The sequence below is a fragment of the Diadema antillarum genome, unplaced genomic scaffold (assembly GCF_040938485.1).
Source record: "Diadema antillarum isolate AM-2024a unplaced genomic scaffold, OU_Dant_1.0 seq00000725_RagTag, whole genome shotgun sequence".
Classification (NCBI taxonomy): Eukaryota; Metazoa; Echinodermata; class Echinoidea; order Diadematoida; family Diadematidae; genus Diadema; species Diadema antillarum.
The window spans coordinates 650,887-673,453 of record NW_027271628.1 but is presented as its reverse complement, the minus strand read 5'-3'; the positions used below and the strand labels follow the sequence as shown (position 1 = coordinate 673,453).

Sequence of the window (22,567 nt, the reverse complement as noted above, 5' to 3'; positions counted from 1 at the left end):
GTCATCACTATCATGTGGATTATGCACTTAGTCTCAAAATAGATGATGTAGTCAGAAATCGTTTGTCCGCCGCTTTCCTAATAATGGTTATTGTAATACATGATATCATTATAACTGTACATTGTGATTATCACTATTATATTCTGAGAATAAACAGAATGAAAACATATAAGAAATCTGTTTTTTAATCTCTTCCATGTATTGCGTCAGTGAAGAGGGCTGAATCTATAAGTAATCAAAATGTATTAATTTTTGTTACTTATATTGAAACACGTACACGTTATGTAAAAAAAATTGTGTGTAATATATTATACATTATATCATTAATAACTATGTGAAACATGCATTAATGTTGCATTACAGGTAAACTATTAGTAAAGAATTTTATTGTGGCAAACGGTCGCAGTTGTAAACTCTGATGGAGATTTGGGAAGTGCAAATATCAGTAATATGTACATTTTTTTTTTCAGTGCAATTCAAACACGCTGGAGAATTGTGTGTTTCTAATAAACTCATTGAGTTTGAGTGCCTTTTTTTTCGCGAGTGAGGCTATGTTTTGATATGTCTCGGGTGGGGTGGTTGCAAGTTACAGAGCCAAATAAAAGAGAAACAATGGGAAAATATGGATATAGTCATTAAAAACAAAAGAAACGCACAATGACCTCCATGTACAGAAATTACCACCACCCCCTCCCTCAACGCAATGAAGATGTAAATTGTGGGACACGGTAAAAGATGTGAAAGAAAAGGCAATATGACCAGCAAAACTCGAAATTAAAGGACGAAGGCAACTAAATGATATACACAACACCGTAATGTTAGGGTGGAAAACAACCCCAGAGCAGCTGTAGCTCATTCTTTCTTCCAAGCAGTGAGACGATTGGACAGTCATGACTACCAAGTACATGACCGCAGTCGGTCAAAAATAAATAAAATTTCGACTCACTAGAGTGTACAATAGCGCCATCACCAAATGGTCTTATTGATTTTAGTCAACAGGTAAATATTGAACTTGTGAAAATGCGTTTTGTCATCTTTGTACTGAAAATATGTGTGCGTCAATAAGTGTGTTTGTGTGTGGTTTGCGGGTGACGTCGGTCGTTGGTTACTCCATGTCTCTTTGAAATGGCGTCGTAATTCGGGTTTGTTTGTTTTTTATTCTTTTATTTGACAATACTTACTTACTTACTTGAGCAAGACAGCCTGCCGACATCGCTCTTCTCTGTACAGTGTTGTATGAACGAGTACCCAGTATGAGAATTCGATCGTCAATGTAGTGAGATTTTTTGGTTTGGTTCGGTTTTATTTCTGTATTTTCTTTCCCCAAATACAATTCGATCATCAATGCCGAGAGATTTTTGGTTTGTTTTGGTTTTATTTCTATATTATCTTTCTGCAAATACAATAATTAAATGCCAAGTAATGAAATGAGCAACGAAAGCAAAGTAATGCAGAGTATGCACTTGCCTCCCTTGCCCCCCCCCCCCCCTAGATACGCAACTGCTGTATTCATTTTGTGAACAAAGGAGAAATCAATACAGGAGACCTTCATCATAAGCAGAGCTTGACGTGGATGAGGTCTTATCTTACATATGAATAATAAACATCAATATACCTACACACAGAACTCTTATATCTTAACGTTGTATACCAAACACATTTTCCACAGAACAAAAACAACAACAACAACATCATCATCAGAAACAGTGACTGGATGATTTAAAGAAGAAAAAAAAACCACGCAGCACCAGATGTGCACTTTACATATAGGTATAGGTGAACTAGGTAAAGGTACCGCAGCCAGTTTAACTCCTAAAGAAATTCTACATGTCTATACGTATTCAAGAGAATTTGAAACTTTCATGAATCTAAGAGTAAAGTTCTGTGTAACTACATTATGACCCGGTATGTTCATGATACAATGTTGTACGGCACGTGTTCATGTTCCATACATAAAGCCCAGAAGTCATTCCTTGGAATCATAATGCTGTATATCTGTGTCACTATTTTTATTTATGAAAGCAAATCATTTCCCTGCATGCCACGGACTAAAATGCATAATTTACCATATGCAGATGAAACAAAAAACCAAGCATCAGTGCTTTCAAATAGTTCTAAAATGTGAGTTAGGGATAGAAATAACCACTGTAAGAAATTGAATCTGTAGAATCGATGTTAAATATTGTTAAATACACAAAAATAATGTGAACAATAGTTATAAGTAAAACATTCTTCAAGAAAAAACGTCTATAGTTACAGTTTAAAGAGAAAAATACAGATATCTCCATTTATTTTCGGCTTTATTGCGAAATTTTTATAAAATAAGATGTTTTGTGTTACAACAGACCTACACATATGCATTAAATGTCATATCTTTAAAAGATATAAAGTCACTGTTCCCAAAGGTAAATAGGACGTTTAAGGCAGTGTGTACAGTGCTATGGTATTCGCTCTATGTTCCAATCGGCACTAAAAGCACACATAGGTTTAATGTTGTCGTTGGTGTTGTTGTTGTTGTTGTTGTTGTTGTTTTTTTTTTGTTGTTTTTTTTTTTTGGGGGGGGGGGTTAAAAAGTCTTTCATCCTATTGTTTGTGTTGCTGGCTATTCTTGCTTTCCCATGATGATGTGCAGAGAAATTGGTCGGTCCCAGCCAAGTTTCTTCATTGTACTAAATGTAGTGAAATTTGAGGTTGAGAAGACAGGAAAAATCTCCCGGAAATTAATAGGTTAACAATTTTCATTGGATTAATTGGTCGAATACGGTCGATTATTTTCCGTGATTTTATATAAACCCATTAATAAGTTTTAGCCAAATAAATACAATGAAATTCAGGGGCCGATTTCAAGTTAAGAAGAAGATTAATGCAGCAATAACTTCATGGAGATTAAGAGGTTAACAAAAAAAATCCACAGATTTATCAATTCATTCATTCCATTTCCAACAGAACCATGTAATATAATCTGTAAGTTACCTGGTTCCATAACGAACAAAGTCTGTAATTTTGCAAAATTTGTGAGACTCGTGGATTAAATACGATCAAATCATTTATATTTTGCTATTTTACTAAGCTTCTCAGGACAGTGGTCGTATCTCTCGGTGGAAAAGAAATGTTTAGTTAACCCAACCTAGTCTTTCCCTTTGAAAAACCAAAGGTATTTTTGACAGTGTAAAGCGCCATGATCATGATGATACAACTGCATCTTTTCCCTGCAAGATTAGTTTTGTTGCTCTCCCATTCTCGTTTTATAGTTGTTCATTTGTTTGTTGTTCTTTTTTGTGTATTTCTGTATCTGTCTGTCAATAGTGGGCTTCAAAATTCTTCTCTGTTGTTGTTTTTTTTTGCACCTACTCTTTCTAATAAAATGTATTGAACCTTTTTCTTTTCCACGAGAGGCTCACACTCTACAAACATTGTCTTTGCAGTACGTCCGTCCGTGTTTCGCATGCACAGTGCATATTGATATTTCACTTTGATTACTTCATTCCCAATACTATTCATCGTTACTGTTAGATTTATCTCTGTTCAATCCACATTGTATTGTTTACATTATTTTAGTTTCTATAGGAAGTGAGATGCATATTACGTTATTGTCGGAAAAAAGGACATGTTTTTGAAGTTAAACTTAAACTTGAATTCTTTATCGCTCGGGAAGCATAGCTCCGATCTACGGTGACACAATGGGATCATATTCAAAAGTGATCGTAGAAGACGAGAGAGAGAGAGGAAGAGAAGAAAGAAATAGAGGGAGAGCTGGATAGAAGGAGGGCTACCATTAATGGTAATTACAGACCATAAAACTTCAGTTTATTTATGTCTAATTTTCGTGTTGATTTGACACTGCTGTGTCAAATCATTAAAGAGAATGTTCGTTCATGAGAGTCGGTCAATGTGCATCCAGTTGCATCAAAGAAAAAATTGCTTTCCCAAATGATGTCTCATGTTCTTTTTACTGACCGTGCTGCAATCTCTTGAAAAATTTACGGTCATTGCTAAAATCTATCATACAAAAACGTCACGCCCAAACTAGCAAACATAAACACGATAAAGCCCGTGGTTGAAAGAAAGGTATTCAACAAATGAAAAGGCTTTTGTGTCTCTCTACGCGTTGGTTCCGCTTCCATTTCTCCATTTCATTTGGCAGGGATCAAAGTCCAAAAAGCGTAGGGATGTCGCGTACATAATCAACGCAAAAGAAGAATATTACCATTATCGTCATCACATAACTCGGTGAAACAGATTCATGACGTCACACCACCAGTGAAAAGGGGACAAACAGCAGTCCAGCACAAACATTTCTACATCGAAATCATGTGGAAATTTGTCACCGTTTTCGCTTTACTGAAAACAGTCCTTGCTTATTATGGTAAGTACGAGGTTTGCACAGGGGGCAGGAATGTCCACGCTAGTATATTCTGTGTATTGATGAGTAATGGCGTCGTTGAGCATAATGCTTCATATCGGTAAACCCGATAAGACGACTAGCTCTATCGAATCGTTCGAGAACAGTAAGGGTTGTATTATACACAAAACAGTTTCTATTTTATATTTAATTCATTTGTATTTCAATTCATTTCTCATTATATCTCATGATATTATCTACGTGCAAGTATTCCAGTTCCGTAAAAGATATCACACCGCTTTGAGTAGGCCTACTATAGAAAGCACACAAATGAAAGACAGAGATAGACAGCCACGACGGATGAGGGATACTTATCTTTAGGTAGACATATATATATATATATATATATATATATATATATATATATATATGTGTGTGTGTGTATATATATATCAGAAATCCTGTGTTAATATTGGAATAATTATCCTTGATAAACAACATAGGTCCAAGCAAAATGGACGCGTGAATAATGGTAAGCATGCATACATATACAATATTGCAAGGTGTGTAAAAGGGCGAGGGGTTCCATGTATGTATATTCTGTGTGCATAATGGCGCCATGAGCTGCATGCTTAGCTAGCACCGACACCGAGCACGGTATACGGGCAACGGGTCGGGTTTTTGCTGTGGTGAGCCAAAAGGAACCATATCTGGTTTTAAACAAGAATCTGTAATTTGATACAAAATCATCCAAAATATTTTTCTTGTGTCAAAATTAAGAACAACAAAATCAAGAGTAGAAGATTAATTTTGTAACAAAATACAACGGGGAAGTGATATGGTAACAGAACCGGACATGGTTTCTTTTGGAGCACCATAGCAAAAAACCCGTTCTGTGACCCGTGCCCGATTTGGTGTAAACGCAGCATAAATAATCCAGAGAATATTGACGTCGTTGCATTCAGTTGGATTTATTTTCTCAACTTAACAAATTACAAGAAACTTCACCGAATGATCATTTATATCGAAAAAAATTGGCTGATCAACGTCTGTACACATATAATCACTATTTGATTTCATGTAATCAACTGCAGAAAATGGATTGGATCATTCTAGCAAAGGAAAGTTTATCAGTGGAAAGGTGGCATGTGAAAAGATTGTCAAGGAAGTCTGTCACAAATTGCGTAATATCTACATTTATTTCTTCAAGATTTTGATTTGTGTTCAGATCACCCATCATGCGTAGATAATTTTTCTCTGCACATAAAATATTCCACTCTTTGAAGGTAATCATACTTAAATCATCTGTAATCCCTTGACCAGGCTGTTCGCTCTTGATAGTTCTAACGTTATCGCACCACTATCTAATAAAGTATGGCAACGTGACTCAATAAACGAAGGTATTGCAGTGGTCGTTTTGTACCGCATTTCAAATCACTGTCTTCTCTTTTTAGAGGGTAATGTTCGTCTCGTGGGTGGACACGTAAGTCATGAGGGGCGAGTCGAGGTTTACCATAACTTCCGGTGGGCTACGGTCTGTGACGATAGCTGGGATCTTCAGGATGCGCACGTAGTGTGCCGACAGCTAGGTTTCCCAGAGGCCCTGACAGCTACACAGCTTGCTTTCTTCGGTGAAGGAAACTCATCACAGGCAATCGTAACATCAATTTCATGTTCGGGAGACGAGGACAGGCTCCTGGAGTGCTCCTATTCGGAAACTCACTTCCTATGCGGACACTATGAGGATGCTGGAGTTGTTTGCAGTGATGGCGTAGGTGAGCAGTACAAACTCTACTTCGTTTTAAAATAATCTGTGTAATCATACAAAAATACGAGTGATCATCTTACTTTGTGGAGTTTGAATTGACCTAAACAGCACCTGCCCCACACAGCAATAACCTCGGCTACCGGTTTGTGATAAATTTAGAATGATGATTAGAGCTAGGACTGGGATCTGGATTACTTTGGATTAACTTAGAGTTACATTCATGGGAATTAAAGGGTCAAAGTAATTGTTTTTATGTAGTAACTGTCTTAAAACCAGAGAAGGACACAAAATGCCTTCCAAACAACTGATAGGGAAGATCTATAAAAATACAATAAGAATCGCTAATTTGTGTAAACGAAAACTTAGTCCACTATAGATAAGAAGGAGAAAAACCTTATTCTTATATTTCACAAGATTCTAAGTGTTCATACAATTTCCAACAGTATAAGGGCTTACCAAATATAATGAGAGAGAGAGAAAATGTGCCTTGGGGGAAATCTACGTGTAAAGAATTAACTGGGGTGTTATGGAGGATATAGCACCTTTTAGAACATAAAAAAGTAAGCATGATGACTTACAGCATTCAAAAGATGTTTTAGTAGTTTCCAGTCTCAGTCTTGCATGATATATTCAATGATTATTTTTCTTTTCATGCCATGAAACATTCTTCCAATACTAGAAACAAACAATGTTATATTTTACCATTTTATCGTCTGATAATCAGTCAGTCCAACTCAATAAAGTTCAAAGGGGTTAAATTATGAAATTTGTTAAGCACGAAACTGAAACCTGTTAATACATTGAATCTTTTCATGACTCATTATAAGCAGTTTTTTCTTAATCAGTATTAATTAATGTTTATTATATGAATGAATGATGAAAATTATGCAATTTCCATACAAACCTTTGACAATTATCCTGCGTTTTTATTTTGTTTTTCATTGTATTTCAATTTATTCATTGTTTTGGTTCGTGTTTCCTGTTTCTATCAAAATGAATTGGTGATTTTTTAACGGCATCTAATCTAAGTTCTCTTTTAAGTTCATTTTGATGTAAAGATATGTTTGATTCAAAACTGTGATTTTAAACCATTATTGTAAAGGAAATCTCCATTCCCAAGCCCTGGGCTATTGCGTGATTTCCTCCTTTGACTCACACATCTATGTAACTACTTTGAATATGATTTTATGAAATGAATAAATTGAATTGAAATAATGAATTTAGGAAATGAATTAATTGAACTGAAATTGAATTGAAGTCAGTATTAGTTTCTGTAACCCATGCACGTTATATATATATATATATATATATATATATATATATATACCCTGTAATATATAGGATAATTTGTTATCTTTACACATTATCTTATGCTGGTTCATCCCTTTCTCCGTGAAATTTATATGGATAGAAATGAAACATCAAGCTCACAACTTGTATCAAAAATAAATACAAAATATGACAAGCTAGACTAGTCTTACTCTTGCACCTTTAGGAACAAAACAAATGGATTTAACACCTTTTTTTTGGACAAAACTACTTTATCATTCCCCGACTTCTCCATTTTTTTTTCTCAAAATACTTGTAACAACAAATACATACGAATACAATCTGTCTGTCAAAAAGTCTAATTTGATGAAAAAGGATTTAGCACCATTTTTTTTGAAAGACTCGTACAAAACAAGAATCATCTGTCCATTGTGTAATCAAAACTTTTGCCTTCAAATTAGTCAAAATGCTCTCAAAAAGGTGTCAATGGAAATGACAAACTTAGAACAAATTTTCTGCCAGGATAACAGGTCGATCAAAAAAGTCAACAAGTCAGTACTGTATCGAAGACAACTTGAGAAGTGAAGATCCCTCATAAAGAGGGAATTTCTGTTTTCTGTGCTTACATTGACAAATTAAGATTGACAAAATGTTGCAAATTTCAGAAACTAACAAGCAATAAGTCCTTTCTATGCTAATAATTAACGAGTGATTTTCGCTGTTGCATTTTTTTTTCTTTTATGGACAGTATTACGAAGGGGAGGCATCACTAACCCACTTGTACCGGAGTTACATCTATTTGAATTGACATTGACATTGGTTTCTTTGATTTTGTTTCATTTATTTGTTTGTAGCTTCATGAAGTCATTATTCGTTCTCGAGTTATGCATTTTTGAGGGTCCCATATCTTACAAGCTTGCCTTTTTAGTGGGACCCTCCATTTCCATTCACATTCGTGTAATATGCATATGTTTATACCTTATAAATGCAATTATGTTGCTACTCATCATCACATGTATTTTGTTAATGTACGTTTTCGAGATTACTACAAATTAATGCATTGCGTATAATTTCCCCTGTTTATGTAATGGAAATGAAAATAAAGTTGAAGTGAATTGAATTGAATTGAATTGAATTGAATTGAATTATAACGTGCACATAGTGAGCGAACAATCACATATTGACTCTCGGCATCCTCAACTTATGCACTTGGTAATAGGCGGGAAGGGAACACATAGACTGTTCCAGCCAAATTAAAACAAAGAGGGTCAGTTACCTCCATGTTGGAGCAATCCCTAATGTTAGAACAGTATGCCTGCTCCCGAAAACAAAAGCAATCACTTGTTATATCATATAGTATCATCTAAGAATGTTCAACCGATACTCAATGGATCGAGTTCACGTGATTATACTTTTTACAATCGCTCATTGGGCTATTGAAACGCGGACAACGATGATTAAAAGTGATGTCCATTTCACAGTCCTACATTTTATGGTCCTCCATACGTTCAGCACACACATGCACTTATCTAGTTACATCAGGCCATTTAATTATATCGTGCACACTTAGAGAATAATATGTTCGATTCAATAGTTTATTCATTTCCATCATCAAAAAAGAAAAAGAGAACATTATTCAAAGCGGTACATGTTGTCGATTTGTCTTTCATTCGTCTGATAAGGGCAGTTTTTTTTTTCAGATGCATAAAGTATATGCACGAATGATGTCATAGAAAAGAAACAATGCACTTTGTCATGGCAACAAAAATAGTAAATAATCATAACGATGGAAAACAGTGTTCCACTAAAAAGCCAAGCTTGTCAGACGTGGAACACTGGAACAAAACAACGACAGTTCCAATTTGTTACACCAATAAGATATATTCATATTCAATTCTTCCATATGCTATTGTACATTTACTCATTGATATATGATGCTGATATATTCATCTCTCCTTCTTTCCCCTTCTCTTCAATCACTCCCTCCCCCTGTCTATATTCCCTAGATGTTGAAGGCAAACTCAGGTTGGCAGGTGGTTCGACACCAAGGCAGGGTCGACTTGAAATCTACCATGGGGGTGAGTGGGGGACAATTTGCGACGATTCGAGCTGGGCCACGAAAGACGCCATGGTGGCCTGTCGTCAGCTCGGCTTTGATGGAGTCAAGTACACCTATTTGTTCTTCTCTGGACTGGAAGAGAGATCTAACCACCTCTCAGATGTCGATTGCACCGGACACGAATCCAGGATCGAAGATTGTTCTCACAGTGGGTGGGGCAGCACCTGTTCCATTGGACTTCAAGCTGACATCGAATGCAGCGGTGGCCCGTATGGTACGTATAGAAAGAGATGTGGTTTGTCGTGAACATGAAGACCACCTCTCTTATCTCCTTCCCTTTATTCTCTAGTCGATTTTTCTTAAACTGTTCACTCGGCAGCTTGAAACATTACTTCATATAGCAACAATTTACAATTCAAAATTTGAATTTCGGTAGTCAATCATGCTGTAATATTGAGGTCTTTTATTGATATGTACCTTACTAAAATGCATCATCCTGTCCGTATTCGGAAAGCAGGCTTACTAGCACAGCAGCAATCTGTACAGAGCACCGTACAATGCACTGAACAATCGCATTCATTTTTAGGGTCTACCGATCCTCTTTCACCAACAACATCTTTATTCTTCAGTAATCATCATAACCACCATCACTACCATCATCACTATATTACCATTACCATCATTATCTTCATCACCATCACCATCACCATTACCATTATTATCAGTATCATCATCATCATCACCATCTCAATCACCATCATCGTCATCATCATCACCATCACCATCACCATCATGAACACCATCATCATCATTATCATCATCATCACCATTATCTTTGTCATGGTTGATTTAGTAGTTTCATGGCATTTCATACGCAAAAGTACGCTGCATCGATTTTCCCTAACGTTCCGAACTGAAATCCGTGCATTATCTGTTTTATACAATTGTTAACCTAATTTGGAGTATGGGTAAATACCGCTTAGCTACATTAAGAACGTGCGGCGAACTTGCTTTTGAAATAAAGATCTCTGAAGAATTGCCTGAAGCATGCAGTCAGTCAAGATTTTTCCTACATATGGCGCGAAGCTTGGCGTGTCCTTGAAAGTATTTTGTTTGCATTCATAATATAGAGCTGCCAGCATTGAAATGCAATTATCAGGGAGATTGTTCAATGACATGCTTCTGATTCTATGCTGGTTCATAATTGTTCATTTCCAGAGAGCCTTCTGTGGAATCGGGAGTCCCCCCCCCCCCCCAAAAAAAAAAAAAAAAAAAGAGAGAAGGGGAAATTAACATTTTAGATAATCACCCTGAAAAGAAAACGAAACTGCTTGCTTCATGAATCCAGGCCTTCGGGCTCTAGAATAATAATGATAATAATAATAACAATAATAATAATAATAATGATAATAATAATAACATGCACTCTTAAAACATCCGAGTCAGAACTGACCCGGAACTGGGTCCGTTGGGGTCACACACCGTTTCGGGTCAGAAATGACAAGGAATGGGGTCAGATATGACCCATTCAGAGTCATGAATTGGGTCAGGGTGACCCCATTCGGGGTCTTCATGACCAGATTCCAAGTCATTTTTGACCCGGAATGGTGTGTGACCCCAACGGACCCAGTTCCGGGTCAGTTCTGACTCGGATTTTTTTTAGAGTGTGTGGCATGATTAATAGTTCATCAGATTATTTAAGATTAACATTCATGCAAATCACCAGTAGTCCCCAGTTGCAGCTTCCAAGTTCCAGTTAAAAAAAAACGATTAAGATAAAAAAAAATAAATGGATAAATCATATAATCTAGCGGACATATCATCAAAACCAGAAATATAATTTGAAGGAGTGAGAATGTCCAAGGAAAAAAACAGACACAAGGTTATTTTATTTATTAAACCGTAACTTGCAAGACAACTTGATGTGAAACTAAACATGAAAAGAAAATCACAATGGAACATTTCAGAAAAGAAAAGGCATGAGAAACATCGTAACACAAATATTAGTATACGGGACTAAACCCAAGTGTTTTTTACGACGTGTGAAATTGCTGACGTGCTCGTATCTGCAAGTAGTCAAACAAATTACAAATCCATACGAACACAGAGTGGCGATAACGAATCCTTAAATAATTATCTACGAAATTTTGACAGAATATGACAGTATAAACCTATTATATACACGTTTATGCAGAGTTTCAGTCTTCGAGACCCGACACAGAAAGTAAAAAAAAACCACAGTAGCAGACGATGTGATGACGTCATGCGACCGTCGTTTCTGACCAATCACGATCCAGCATTGTACGAATTCGCTAATGGACGATTTCGAACAAAGAGCGATGTGACATACTGTTGTAATTTGCTGGATCCCATGAGGTATAAAAGATAGAGTGACTTGCTTTTCCCATATTTTGAAAATGAGATGATCAAGTATCCTACTTATTTAGTTTGAAAGAGATGCAAGGTGGTTAAGAACGTATTTGACCAACTTCTTTCGGGTTTATATTTTATATTTTCAACGCGTGAAATTACTCGTATTTTTACCCTAATTCCCTTTCCAGTATTATCAAATCATTGTCATTAAATTAGACCTTGAGCTTTCTTCTTTCATTTAATGTAAAAATGAGCTGTAAATGTTATGCTGGGGCTGCACAACGATAGTTTAAAAAGAACACTGCACAGCTAATTATGTATTCATGCCCGCTCAGAGCGTGCATACGTCCTCCGCACTCTGTGCGAGATTCGCACGCCGTGACGACTGACTGCATACGCGTACTGAACACAACCTTGTTTACGGTATAATTTAGATGTTTTAGCGCGCGCTTGTGTCTAAATGACTGCGCATTGCTAAAAGCATGCAATTGTGATGTCATCGAGTGTGATTACGGCGAGCCGCAGTCATACGCGTATCTATCTCTGAGCGGTCGTTACTACCCTCCGGTCATAGCGGTCAAAATACGTGGGCAATGGCGAAACTTATGCCGGCTGAGCAGATGTTTCACGAAAACTAAAGACTTGTCCCTTTTGCCATCAGGAACCATACAACCAGTTTATGAACTCTTTTACTGTTCTCATTCTACTCTGTCACAAATAACTTGTATATGCTTTGGAATCGCTCTTCAACACTTATAATGTGATTATGTAATATTTCCTCTGAGCAGCCGTCACGAGAAAGCTGTTAGTTAACATTTTGGACACATGAGTGCACGTTCTCACTAAAAAAGAACTCAAAATGTTCTTCTGACTACCTTTTGCAGCTCAAGAATACGACGTTCGCCTAGTGGGCGGGCCATCGCTTCAGGCTGGTCGGGTCGAGATCTTCCATGATAACTCGTGGGGCACGATCTGCGACGACAGCTGGTCGTCAACCGAAGCCGAAGTCGTCTGCGATCAGCTGGGCTACGACGAGGTCGATGTTACGTTGGAGTACTTCGGACCAGGTGATGGCGCCATTCACGTTAGCAGCTTGTCGTGTTACGGGTACGAGTCTTCAGTAGAGAATTGCCTGTACGTCAACTTTGGCAGCACTGGCTGCGACCACACTGAGGACGTTGGGATTCGCTGCGAGCACACCTCTTACGGTAAGTCTTTTAAAGGTGTGAAACCTGTAAATACGGTGGACCAGCCTGAGCCACACAGGGTTTTTTTTTTTCAAGATATTGGAATAGATCTAAAAAGAGAAAAATTATAAGCCATCAATGAATTATAAAAGAATAATAATACATAGATAAAGATAATCCATTCCAACACTTTTTTCATTGTTGTAGGGCGAAAAATATTTTGGTATTCATATGTCAGTATCATGTCAGTATGGTGCATTTTTGTTAGAATTTCTTTGTATACAACAAATTAGCACCTCTTTCCAAGAGAGATCCAACAGTACTATTAAGATCGTGTTATGTTTTTACTCATCATATGTTTGTTTTTTTCCCTGAATGGTGTGTTTCTTTCAAGAGATTAGATTTAAGTCTTCAGCATTGGCGGCTTTTGTTTTCTGTTTCTAGGATACTCTGGATCTGGACTCTCAACGTATGTGATAACAGGAATCGTGACTAGCTCGCTGGTAGTCTTCTCTGCCATGGTCACTTGTGTCGCGGTGCTAGTCGGAAGGATGAGGAGACCACAAAATCCTACTGCAGGAATAGCAGCATTTACTGTCAGCGGCACAACGTACCCCAACGGCACCACTGCAGCAGCGCCCTCTGTGACTTTGAACCCGACTAATCCTCAGGTACCAAACCATCCGCAACCGGCAGCAGGTAATCCGCAATTCATCGGTTATCCGCAAGTGGCAGGTTATCCACAAGCTGCAGGCTATCCACAGGGGGGAGGCTACCCGCAGTCGGGAAGCTATCCGCAATCGACGGCATATCCACAATCGGCGAGTCCTCCGCAATTACCTCCGAACTACAATTCCGTGGTAGGTCCTACGAGTAACGGCGAAAAAGTCGCCGTTGCACCATCGATAGCTTCCACGGCCGAAAATCCACAGCAGCCCCAAGCTTGAAATGGAGCATACGTCAAGAAATTCGTGTTTAATGGCAGCAATGGCCTTCCATAGGTTGCTACATGATGACGTATCTTTTGGACGAAGCGCACACTTTTGATACCAGAATCCACTCTTACTAGGATCAAGAACAAACCAGACGCCTTTCGTCATTGCTTATCCATTCCTTTACATGGCCGACGCCTTACACGTTTTCGCAAGTAGGGTGTCGCAAGTAGGGTTGGGGGCACTTTAAACTTTTGGTGCCTCTTCTGGAAAGCAACTTCTGGTGCTTTGTACTTCCGGCTTTCTTCAGCTGCCCCCCCCCCCCCACACACACACATACACACACAATGTCTTTAACCGCCAAAACAAAGCCCCCCCCCCCCCCCCCCCAAAAAAAAAAAAAAAAAAAAAAAAACACACACACACACACATACACACACAATGTCTGTAACCGCCAAAACAAAGCCCCCCCCCAAAAAAAAAAAAAAACATACACACACACATACACACAAAATGTCTTTAACCGCCAAAACAAAGGCCTTACCGCGCTCACATTCCAAGGTTTCATTTTATTTTCTTGTGCCACTTCCGTGGTTTAAAGAAAAAATGGGGTGGGGGGGGGGGCTAAATGATGGCAAAGGGGACTTTTAAATCGTCTACATGTGATTGGTTGCTTTTATACAAGCATCTAATGTTTCCGTTTTATCCGCCACGTAAAACAATAAAATTAGTGCAAAGGGCAGTATCATCCTTTTTTTTTAATCTGTGTCAATAAAAGAATTTAACAGGTCAATAAAAAGTTGTAAGGTGACGGCATCACCTCTTCAATTATGCAAGTAAAACTATTGTCAAGACATGAATTCATGAAGACATATTTTGCTTCCTTCAAGTCAAATCACACTGAATATGAACCTATGTAATTTTGAGTTGCACGTCTTTCACGGTGCTCATAAGTGCTGAATTATTGATAAAGAATAGCGTTATACTTATAACCGGCGCACGCCCCCCCCCCCCTTTATTTTTTGTTGAAACAAAAGAAATAAAAAGAAAAAAATGGGGGAGGGATGCGTGCCCCCCCCCCCCCCCTTTAATTTTGTAAACGCGCCCCCTCTTTACGGAATTCCTTGATCCGCCCCTGGGAAGTTATAGAAAGTGGCATATATCTGCGTAGGCCTTTACTTCATTGTCATCAGTAATACAGACATAATATGAAAGCGTAAACACTTTTCATTTCTAACATCTTTTTGACCGATTGGATGGAAATTTGCGGTAACTGTCTTTGACTGTTATTCGTCATAATAACATAAAACCCAAATAAGTTTTCATCTAAGCATTCAAGTGATGATTGTAGAGCTTCCTTGCCGTTTCAGGTAATGTATCCTTCGCAATTGTTTCGTGAATATGACATTTTATTTTTGCTCTTGTTACAGAATTGCATACCTCGTGATTGTTAACTTAGTATTTAGTTTTCTATTAATTAGTGTATGTACACCCAGAAGCATTTATTAAAAAGAATTATTAGAAATAGTGTGGGACCCGCCTTCTGTACAGCACTCTATCGCAGAATAAAAAAAGCTATCTAATGATGATACACAAAACAAAAAAATGTTTGTCCATTGTGTAATTAAAACTTCTGCCTTCAAATTAGTCAAAATGCTGTCAAAAAGGTGTCAATGGAAATGACAAACTTAGAACAAATATTTCTGTCAGGATAACAGATCGATCAAAGTAGTCAACTTGTCAGTACTATAGAAGACAACTTGAGAAGTGAAGAATTTCTGTTTACTGTGTTTAAATTGACATATTAAGGCTGACAAAAATAACGTTGTTGCAAATTTCAGTGGTAGTTACAAACTAACAAGCAAATTGCTTTTTCCATCCTATTAACAAACGAGTGATTTTCGCTGTTGCAATTTTTTAATGTATGGCGTGTATGTATGTTAAGTATGACGTCTGTGATGTTGGCTGAATTTTTCATTATCAATTTAGGGCAAATTCGATTTGCTACATTCGAGGAAAATGAATAGATCTTAAAAATGCATGTAATCTAATACGTAGATATAAAGAAATGGTTTAAATAGCAATGTAAATCAATGTGCATATACAAAGAAACGAGAAGCTTAAAACAAAATGACATATTCCTATGTGCTTAACTATTGTGGTTGTAGAAATAAGGGGACTGCTACTGTAAAATGTATCAAAATATAGAATAAATTCCAGTGAAGACAACATATCGTCTATGTCGTGTGTGACTATAATGTCTTGATTATACTCATTTTACCTGAGTGTCTGCGTGATCAGGTTTTTTGGTTTTTTTTTTTCCACGGATGAGTATAGAAGTGTCACGGGGAAGGGGAGTGGGATAGTTACTGAAACCGCTCAAGAAATGTTTTAAAATACACGTACATCAACAACAGTTAGGAGCACTACCTGCACGTTTTGCACACAAAATCACATAAACACACACACACACACACACACACACACACACACACGCACACACACAGAACATTATGAGTTGTATAAAATTGATGCTGCCTGTATCAAGTAGTAAGATAGAAATAAGGGACCTGATGACTACGAAGAAAAAGTATAAGAAAAAGGACATATTTTTAATAGGACTCAAAGACAAAAGGAAGAAGAAGAAGAAGAAGAAGAAGAATAGATTGTACAAAGACGCCTGTGTTGTTTAAAGCAAAAGCGTAAGTATAGATGGACCATTCACGCCCGCATTCTTGACTATCCCTGGACTATACAGGTATAAACTTCGATCACAAGAAGATGTAAACACACATATCTTGGCAACATTGCCAACACAAACATTCTGCTTTTGCACTCTCATTTCAATCACATTCTTAACTGCAGCTTATCTCATATACATGAATTAAAGTAAGTGTAAGTTTTTTTTCCTTATCCTCCTTCGAGGGACTTTATTTCATTTCAAATATCTAAAAAAGTTCACAAAGACATAAAGAGAGCAGGATGTACGAACATAGAAAATAAGGGTGCGAACAATTACTTGTCAAAATCGTATCATCACATAAATTTCGATTCCTCAGGTGAAAGTATACTTCAAATAAATTATATCCAAAATATTCCCTGAATGTAACATTACCTCAGCATATTAATTTGTGCATCCACAGGTAATCAAATATGATTTTTATGATCCAACTTCTGCTCTAATTCACAAAGTTGCCTTTCCGTGAAATCAAGTAGACTTTTTTAACCAAAAATTTCAAATTCATAATGAGCTCCGTTCTAAAATCTGTCAATAGTGCCTAAACATTCGTTGCTTTTGTTGTATAATTGCTAAGTATATACAAACGAAAAATCGTATATTGGGCAGAAACTAACATCAAATTTAACAACATCAAACATTATCTCTTACATTAAATCCTGTTAATATCATTCGCTCATTAACAGTTATATCAATACGAAAATAAGCGCATATAAAATTTGATATTTTTTCCCAATATAACCTTGTATCTGGGCAATATAACATAACATGCCAAATAGATTCAGCTTCGCTGCATTTCTTACAAATCATAATATAGACGTAATTTTCCATTTTACTAAATTTTCTTTAAATGGTAATATTCTATGTAATAACTTAAAACTGTATTGCTTTACCTTATCATTAAATAACTTTCCAAACTTGAAATCTAACAACACTTTCCAATCAAATTTTGGAGGTATATGCAATGTTTTTGTCCAAACATACGTCACACTTAACTCAGATTTCTTTTCACCCAGCAACAACAAATAAAACTGTTTTGTTTTTAAAGCTTTCAATTCAATTATATCCCCAGTATTTATCTGAAACAATTCTTTATTAAATGAAACATCTCGGGTACATTGCCTTTTACATAAATAATCAAACCACACTTATGGCAATGCTTTTTTAATTCTTTCGTATTGAAACAATATTAACAAAGAATTCAAATTCATTATTTCATATATTTGTTCATGATTTTTCCATGATTCATTTTCTATCAACTGTTTAACACTATCAACCCAATCTTTAATAAATAAAACTTCATTCATATACTTGATGTTCGTATTATTCCAAATAATTTCATTTGGTATATCATTTACCTGCAATAATTATATTTTGTATAATGCGCTTTTGCCCATGTAGAAAGATTTGTATCTTTTACACAATAACATATCTGCAGCTGAACAATTATAATGTAGACATAGATAAACCCCTCCAATTTCATATAGCCAAAATTTACATATATATTTCCAAGATTTATCACTAGCATCTAATAATTTCGGCAACCAAGAAAGCCTAAGTGACTTCATTTTTGCATCTAAATCAATCATTCCTAAACCACCTTGTAAAACACAATTCATTACAACCGCTCTTTTAACTTTATCTCTTTTAAAATTCCACAAAAATGAAAAGAATATCTTATTCAACTCTTTTACATATTTATGAGGAATTTTATAACAAGTTGAAAGATAAATCAACCTGCAAAAGAAACTAATGACTCATACAATCAAACGCTTTTTGAAAATCCAAAAAAAATAAATATAAATTCCTTTTTAAAAATCCCAAAAAATAAATATAAATTCCTTTTTGAATACTTGACAATAATCAATAATATCTTGAATGAATCTCAAATTATCTACAGCTGAACGCCCTTTTATATAACCAGTCTGATCACATGAAACTATTTTATGAATCACTCTTTGTAATCGCTGAGACATAACTCGAGCAATTATCTTATAGTCTGTGTTTAATAATGATATCGAGTATAACGATATCAAGTAAGTGTAAGTTAACTACATGTACATGTCCCAGTCTGATCGCTAAGTCATTCAGCGTATCGCTGTAAAAGGAGACTACCATCTTTGGTGGTATGAGTCTGTGAAGAAAGAGCTGAATTTTTTAAAAGTGTCTGTACGAGGAATTCTCTCTTTTTCGTCCTTTGATATTATAACTATATCAGATCAGGGACCGCCGAAAGTTATTCAGGTGGGCGATTGGGTGGGGAGCTGCGGGGGGGGGGGGGGGGGGTCAGAGGTCAACACATTGAATGGCACAGAAAATGGGAGTTGTGATTTTTGTCCGATTTTTTTTTCTCTTCAATCTAAATTGTATTCTGATTTTCCCGAGTGGGGGGGGGGGGGGGGTCACATTGAAAAACCGTGAGGGCGGGGGGCGGGGGGGGGGGGGGGGGGGGGAGAGTTGCAGCCGCCCCTCCTTCCACCCCGCGCCAAACCCTATATATATGATTAATCGGCCCCTGTGTTTTATATTTCCATCATAAAATGTCAGCAGACTTTTGAATAAAGAACCCTTCAAAGGATAAAAAGAGCGACGTGAAAAGCGCTACAGATCTGAGCAACGCATGTCCAGAGCCCCATGATGACTCTTTGGGGCTAGACTGCCAACTTCACGTCACATAAAACCATATATTGACATTCAAGGTATTTTAGCGCTGGTCATTGCTTTTGTTGATAATTTCAGTGGACTTAAATTGACTTCCTCTCCTTTGAGGCAATTTGGATATTCCAATTTGCGCTAAAGAAAACAAGATATAAGAAAGACAGGAATAAGGATAATTTGAAAGAGATGTGTACTAACAAATGACTATTAAAGTACACGGTTTACCACTCACATCACATCACATCAGTATAATAAGCCATAGCTTGGTTCCGTATACGCATAGTATTATGTACCTTTATTTTCAATATGAGTGTGTGTGTGTGTGTGTGTGCGTGTGTGTGTGTGTATGTATGTGTGAGTGTGATGGGTGCTGTGTGTGTGTGTGTGTGTGTGTGATTGTGTGTGTTTGTGCGTAGTAACTGGTGTGCGTGTGCGTAGGTGTGTGTTTTTCTGTGTACTTTTCTGGTGACGTCGCTCGTCGATCAATCATGTCCACTTTTGGATGTTGACTTCGGAACCGCTGCACTGATATTCTGCCTGCATAGCTTCAAGTGGAGTCGTTACGTTGTAATTCATTTGGTCCTTTTTATCCCAATACATCAATTCCGTTTTCTTCCCTGAATAATCCTCATTACAATTTACATTTCACCAATTATCACATGCTGTAGTGTATATAATTATGTGCTGTATTTCGATCATCTCAACGCGGTAAGATTGAGTTGTGTTTCAAGAAAGAATCATTAAAAAACATTACCATGATTAGGGAACTAATGGAAATTTATTGGTTTTATGAGAGATTCTTTATTTGATAATTTATAAACCAAGGATATTGATAAATTCATGAATAAAATTCAAATTAGCAATGATATATTAAATTTGTTGCATGTTCATGATTTCTGTTGCTAGTTGGCCCTACAGTTTCATTTGACAAGTCCTGTAGCTCCAAAGCATCATGAGCCAAAAACCATTTCTGCGGTTTGGTACTGTCTATCCGTGTCATGATTTTTATTAATGATAATTATCTAGTCCTTTCTGTACCAGAGATTTAATGTGTTCAGTGCTATGGGGTTCTCTTCTCTGTTCCAACAGGCAAGAAGGCACACAAAAGGTTTATGTTTAATGAGGTGGAGTAATAAAGAAATAAAACTCCTTCATAGGAGCATTCTGTCTATCATTATGATAATATTCAATTGTTTCGGTTACACATTTTTCAAACGCCTCTTATACTGCAAACTATGAATCTATAAGTTATCATAATGTTCCTGTTTGTCAGGCAGAGAATCTAACCAGTTTTATCCGATCTTTCTACAATACAATGTATGCAGTATAAGGTGTCAATTTAATGATAAGATGATAATTTCTGTAAAAACTTCGTGCTGGAAAAAAAATAGTTTGATATTCACCATGATAAACTATTCACCAAATATTCACTATTCAGCTCAGCTTAGTGAACTATGCAGGAAGTTCGCTTTCATTGAATGAATGAGTAAGAGAAAATGTTGTGTTCAACCAAACCGATATTTCCTCTCCACTCAGTTGACAAAATATTGTTGACAGTGTTAGGGGCCATGTCATAGCTTTGCCGCTGGAAAAGGATAACTCCTTCTTATGAAAACTTAAAGATTTTGTTTACCTTTGGGAACAGTTATTTAAAAAAAAAATTGTTAAAGATATCACTTTTGATGCATATGTGTAGGGCAGTTGTATCACAAAACATCTTACCATATATATATATATATATATGCAATAAAGCCTGAAATATAAGGAGATATCAATATTTTTTTTTCTCATTAAACCGTAAATGTAGACGGTTTAGTCTAAAAACATTTTTCTTATAACTATTGTTCACATTTTTTTGTATATCTAACAATGTTTAACATCGATTATTCATACTGGTTCAAATTTTTACATTGGCTGTTTCCATTTCTATCTCACATCTTAGAACTATTTTGAAGCACTAATGCTAGGTTTTTGTTTCTTCTCCTGCAAATGGTAAATTATGCCTTTAAAGGAGGCGTAGAAGGGGTGGAGAAGGGCTACCATTACAGACCACAATACTGTAGTTTCTATGTCGCCATTACCGCTTTCATTTTACTCTAACTTTCAACTTCAATTCAATTCAAACTTTATTTTCACTTTTAGTATTTTCAACATAATGTGCAAAGAAATATGTTGCATTTTTGACATGCTTGTTGTTGAAAATATACACAATATATACATTACAGAAAATGCTTGCTCTTGAGAGTCAGTAATTCATCAACACAATCGGTTGTACGAAAGACCAAAAATATCTTTCTAAAATAAGGCTGATGATTCCCCAAATTCTTTTTATTGACCTTTATACAACATTCTCCTGCCACACAATTCGAACAAAATATGAAATTTTGCTATAGGTCATGTCAACATTGGCAAATATTTAGCTCGCCAATGGTATGAGCGTTGGCTCTTATACATTTTGTTTCCTCAGAGTTCGAAGTCCAATTTGCTTAGGGAAATAATGTACATATAAAAGCATATTTGATGGTTTCATGAGCATATCTCCTTGGTGAAATGGGTTCATTACAACTAAGCATCAGCAAAAGAGGAAAGGCAGCATTCCAACAGAGCATCACTTTACGCGGACAGAATTCAAGCAGAACATTTTACACCGAAATCATGTGGAAATTGGTCACAATTTTCGCTTTACTGGAAACAGTCCTTGCTTATTACGGTAAGTACGTGGTTTCTAAGCAGAGGGTCGTAATGTTCGCGCTTGTATATTCTTTGAGTACTCAGTATAATGGCGTAAGGGTGAGGGTGATGTTTTTGCATAGGTTGATGAAGTATTAACGACTATACGTCTATCGAATCGTTCGAAAACAGGACAGGTGTATACAAAAATACTTATAATTATCGTCACATTTAATTTCTTCAAATTATTTTTCTTTTCCATTATAGATTATTCAATAAACCTACGTTAGCTGCAAATATCACAATTTTAGAAAATTTATAAAATAAATGCTTAGGTACAAGGAAGCATACAAACAAAAGACAGAGAAAGACGGCCATGGCGGATGAAGGATTCTTTCATTTATAGGTCGACACACTTGGAGAAAAATACATTTTAAAAAAGATGTCCTGTGGAAATATTGGATTAATAAGCTGATGAATGGACAACTATGTATATTCTGCCCAAGCAAATATGTACAAGGTGTATACGTGAAGGGCGAGGCGTTCCAATATGCTGATATATTCTGTGCGTA

At 36.5% G+C, this 22,567-nt stretch overlaps 1 protein-coding gene across 1 annotated transcript; it reads left to right on the top strand.

Moving 5' to 3' along the window:
* Window positions 1–4,169: 4,169 nt before the first annotated feature.
* LOC139738146 (CD5 antigen-like) lies at window positions 4,170–14,209 on the top strand. The gene is made up of 5 exons (XM_071648808.1): window positions 4,170–4,366; window positions 5,797–6,117; window positions 9,386–9,712; window positions 12,696–13,019; window positions 13,443–14,209. Exons 1-5 carry the CDS (start codon window positions 4,312–4,314, stop codon window positions 13,943–13,945), a joined length of 1,530 nt encoding a protein of 509 aa, XP_071504909.1. The 5' UTR covers window positions 4,170–4,311; the 3' UTR covers window positions 13,946–14,209.
* Window positions 14,210–22,567: the final 8,358 nt, after the last annotated feature.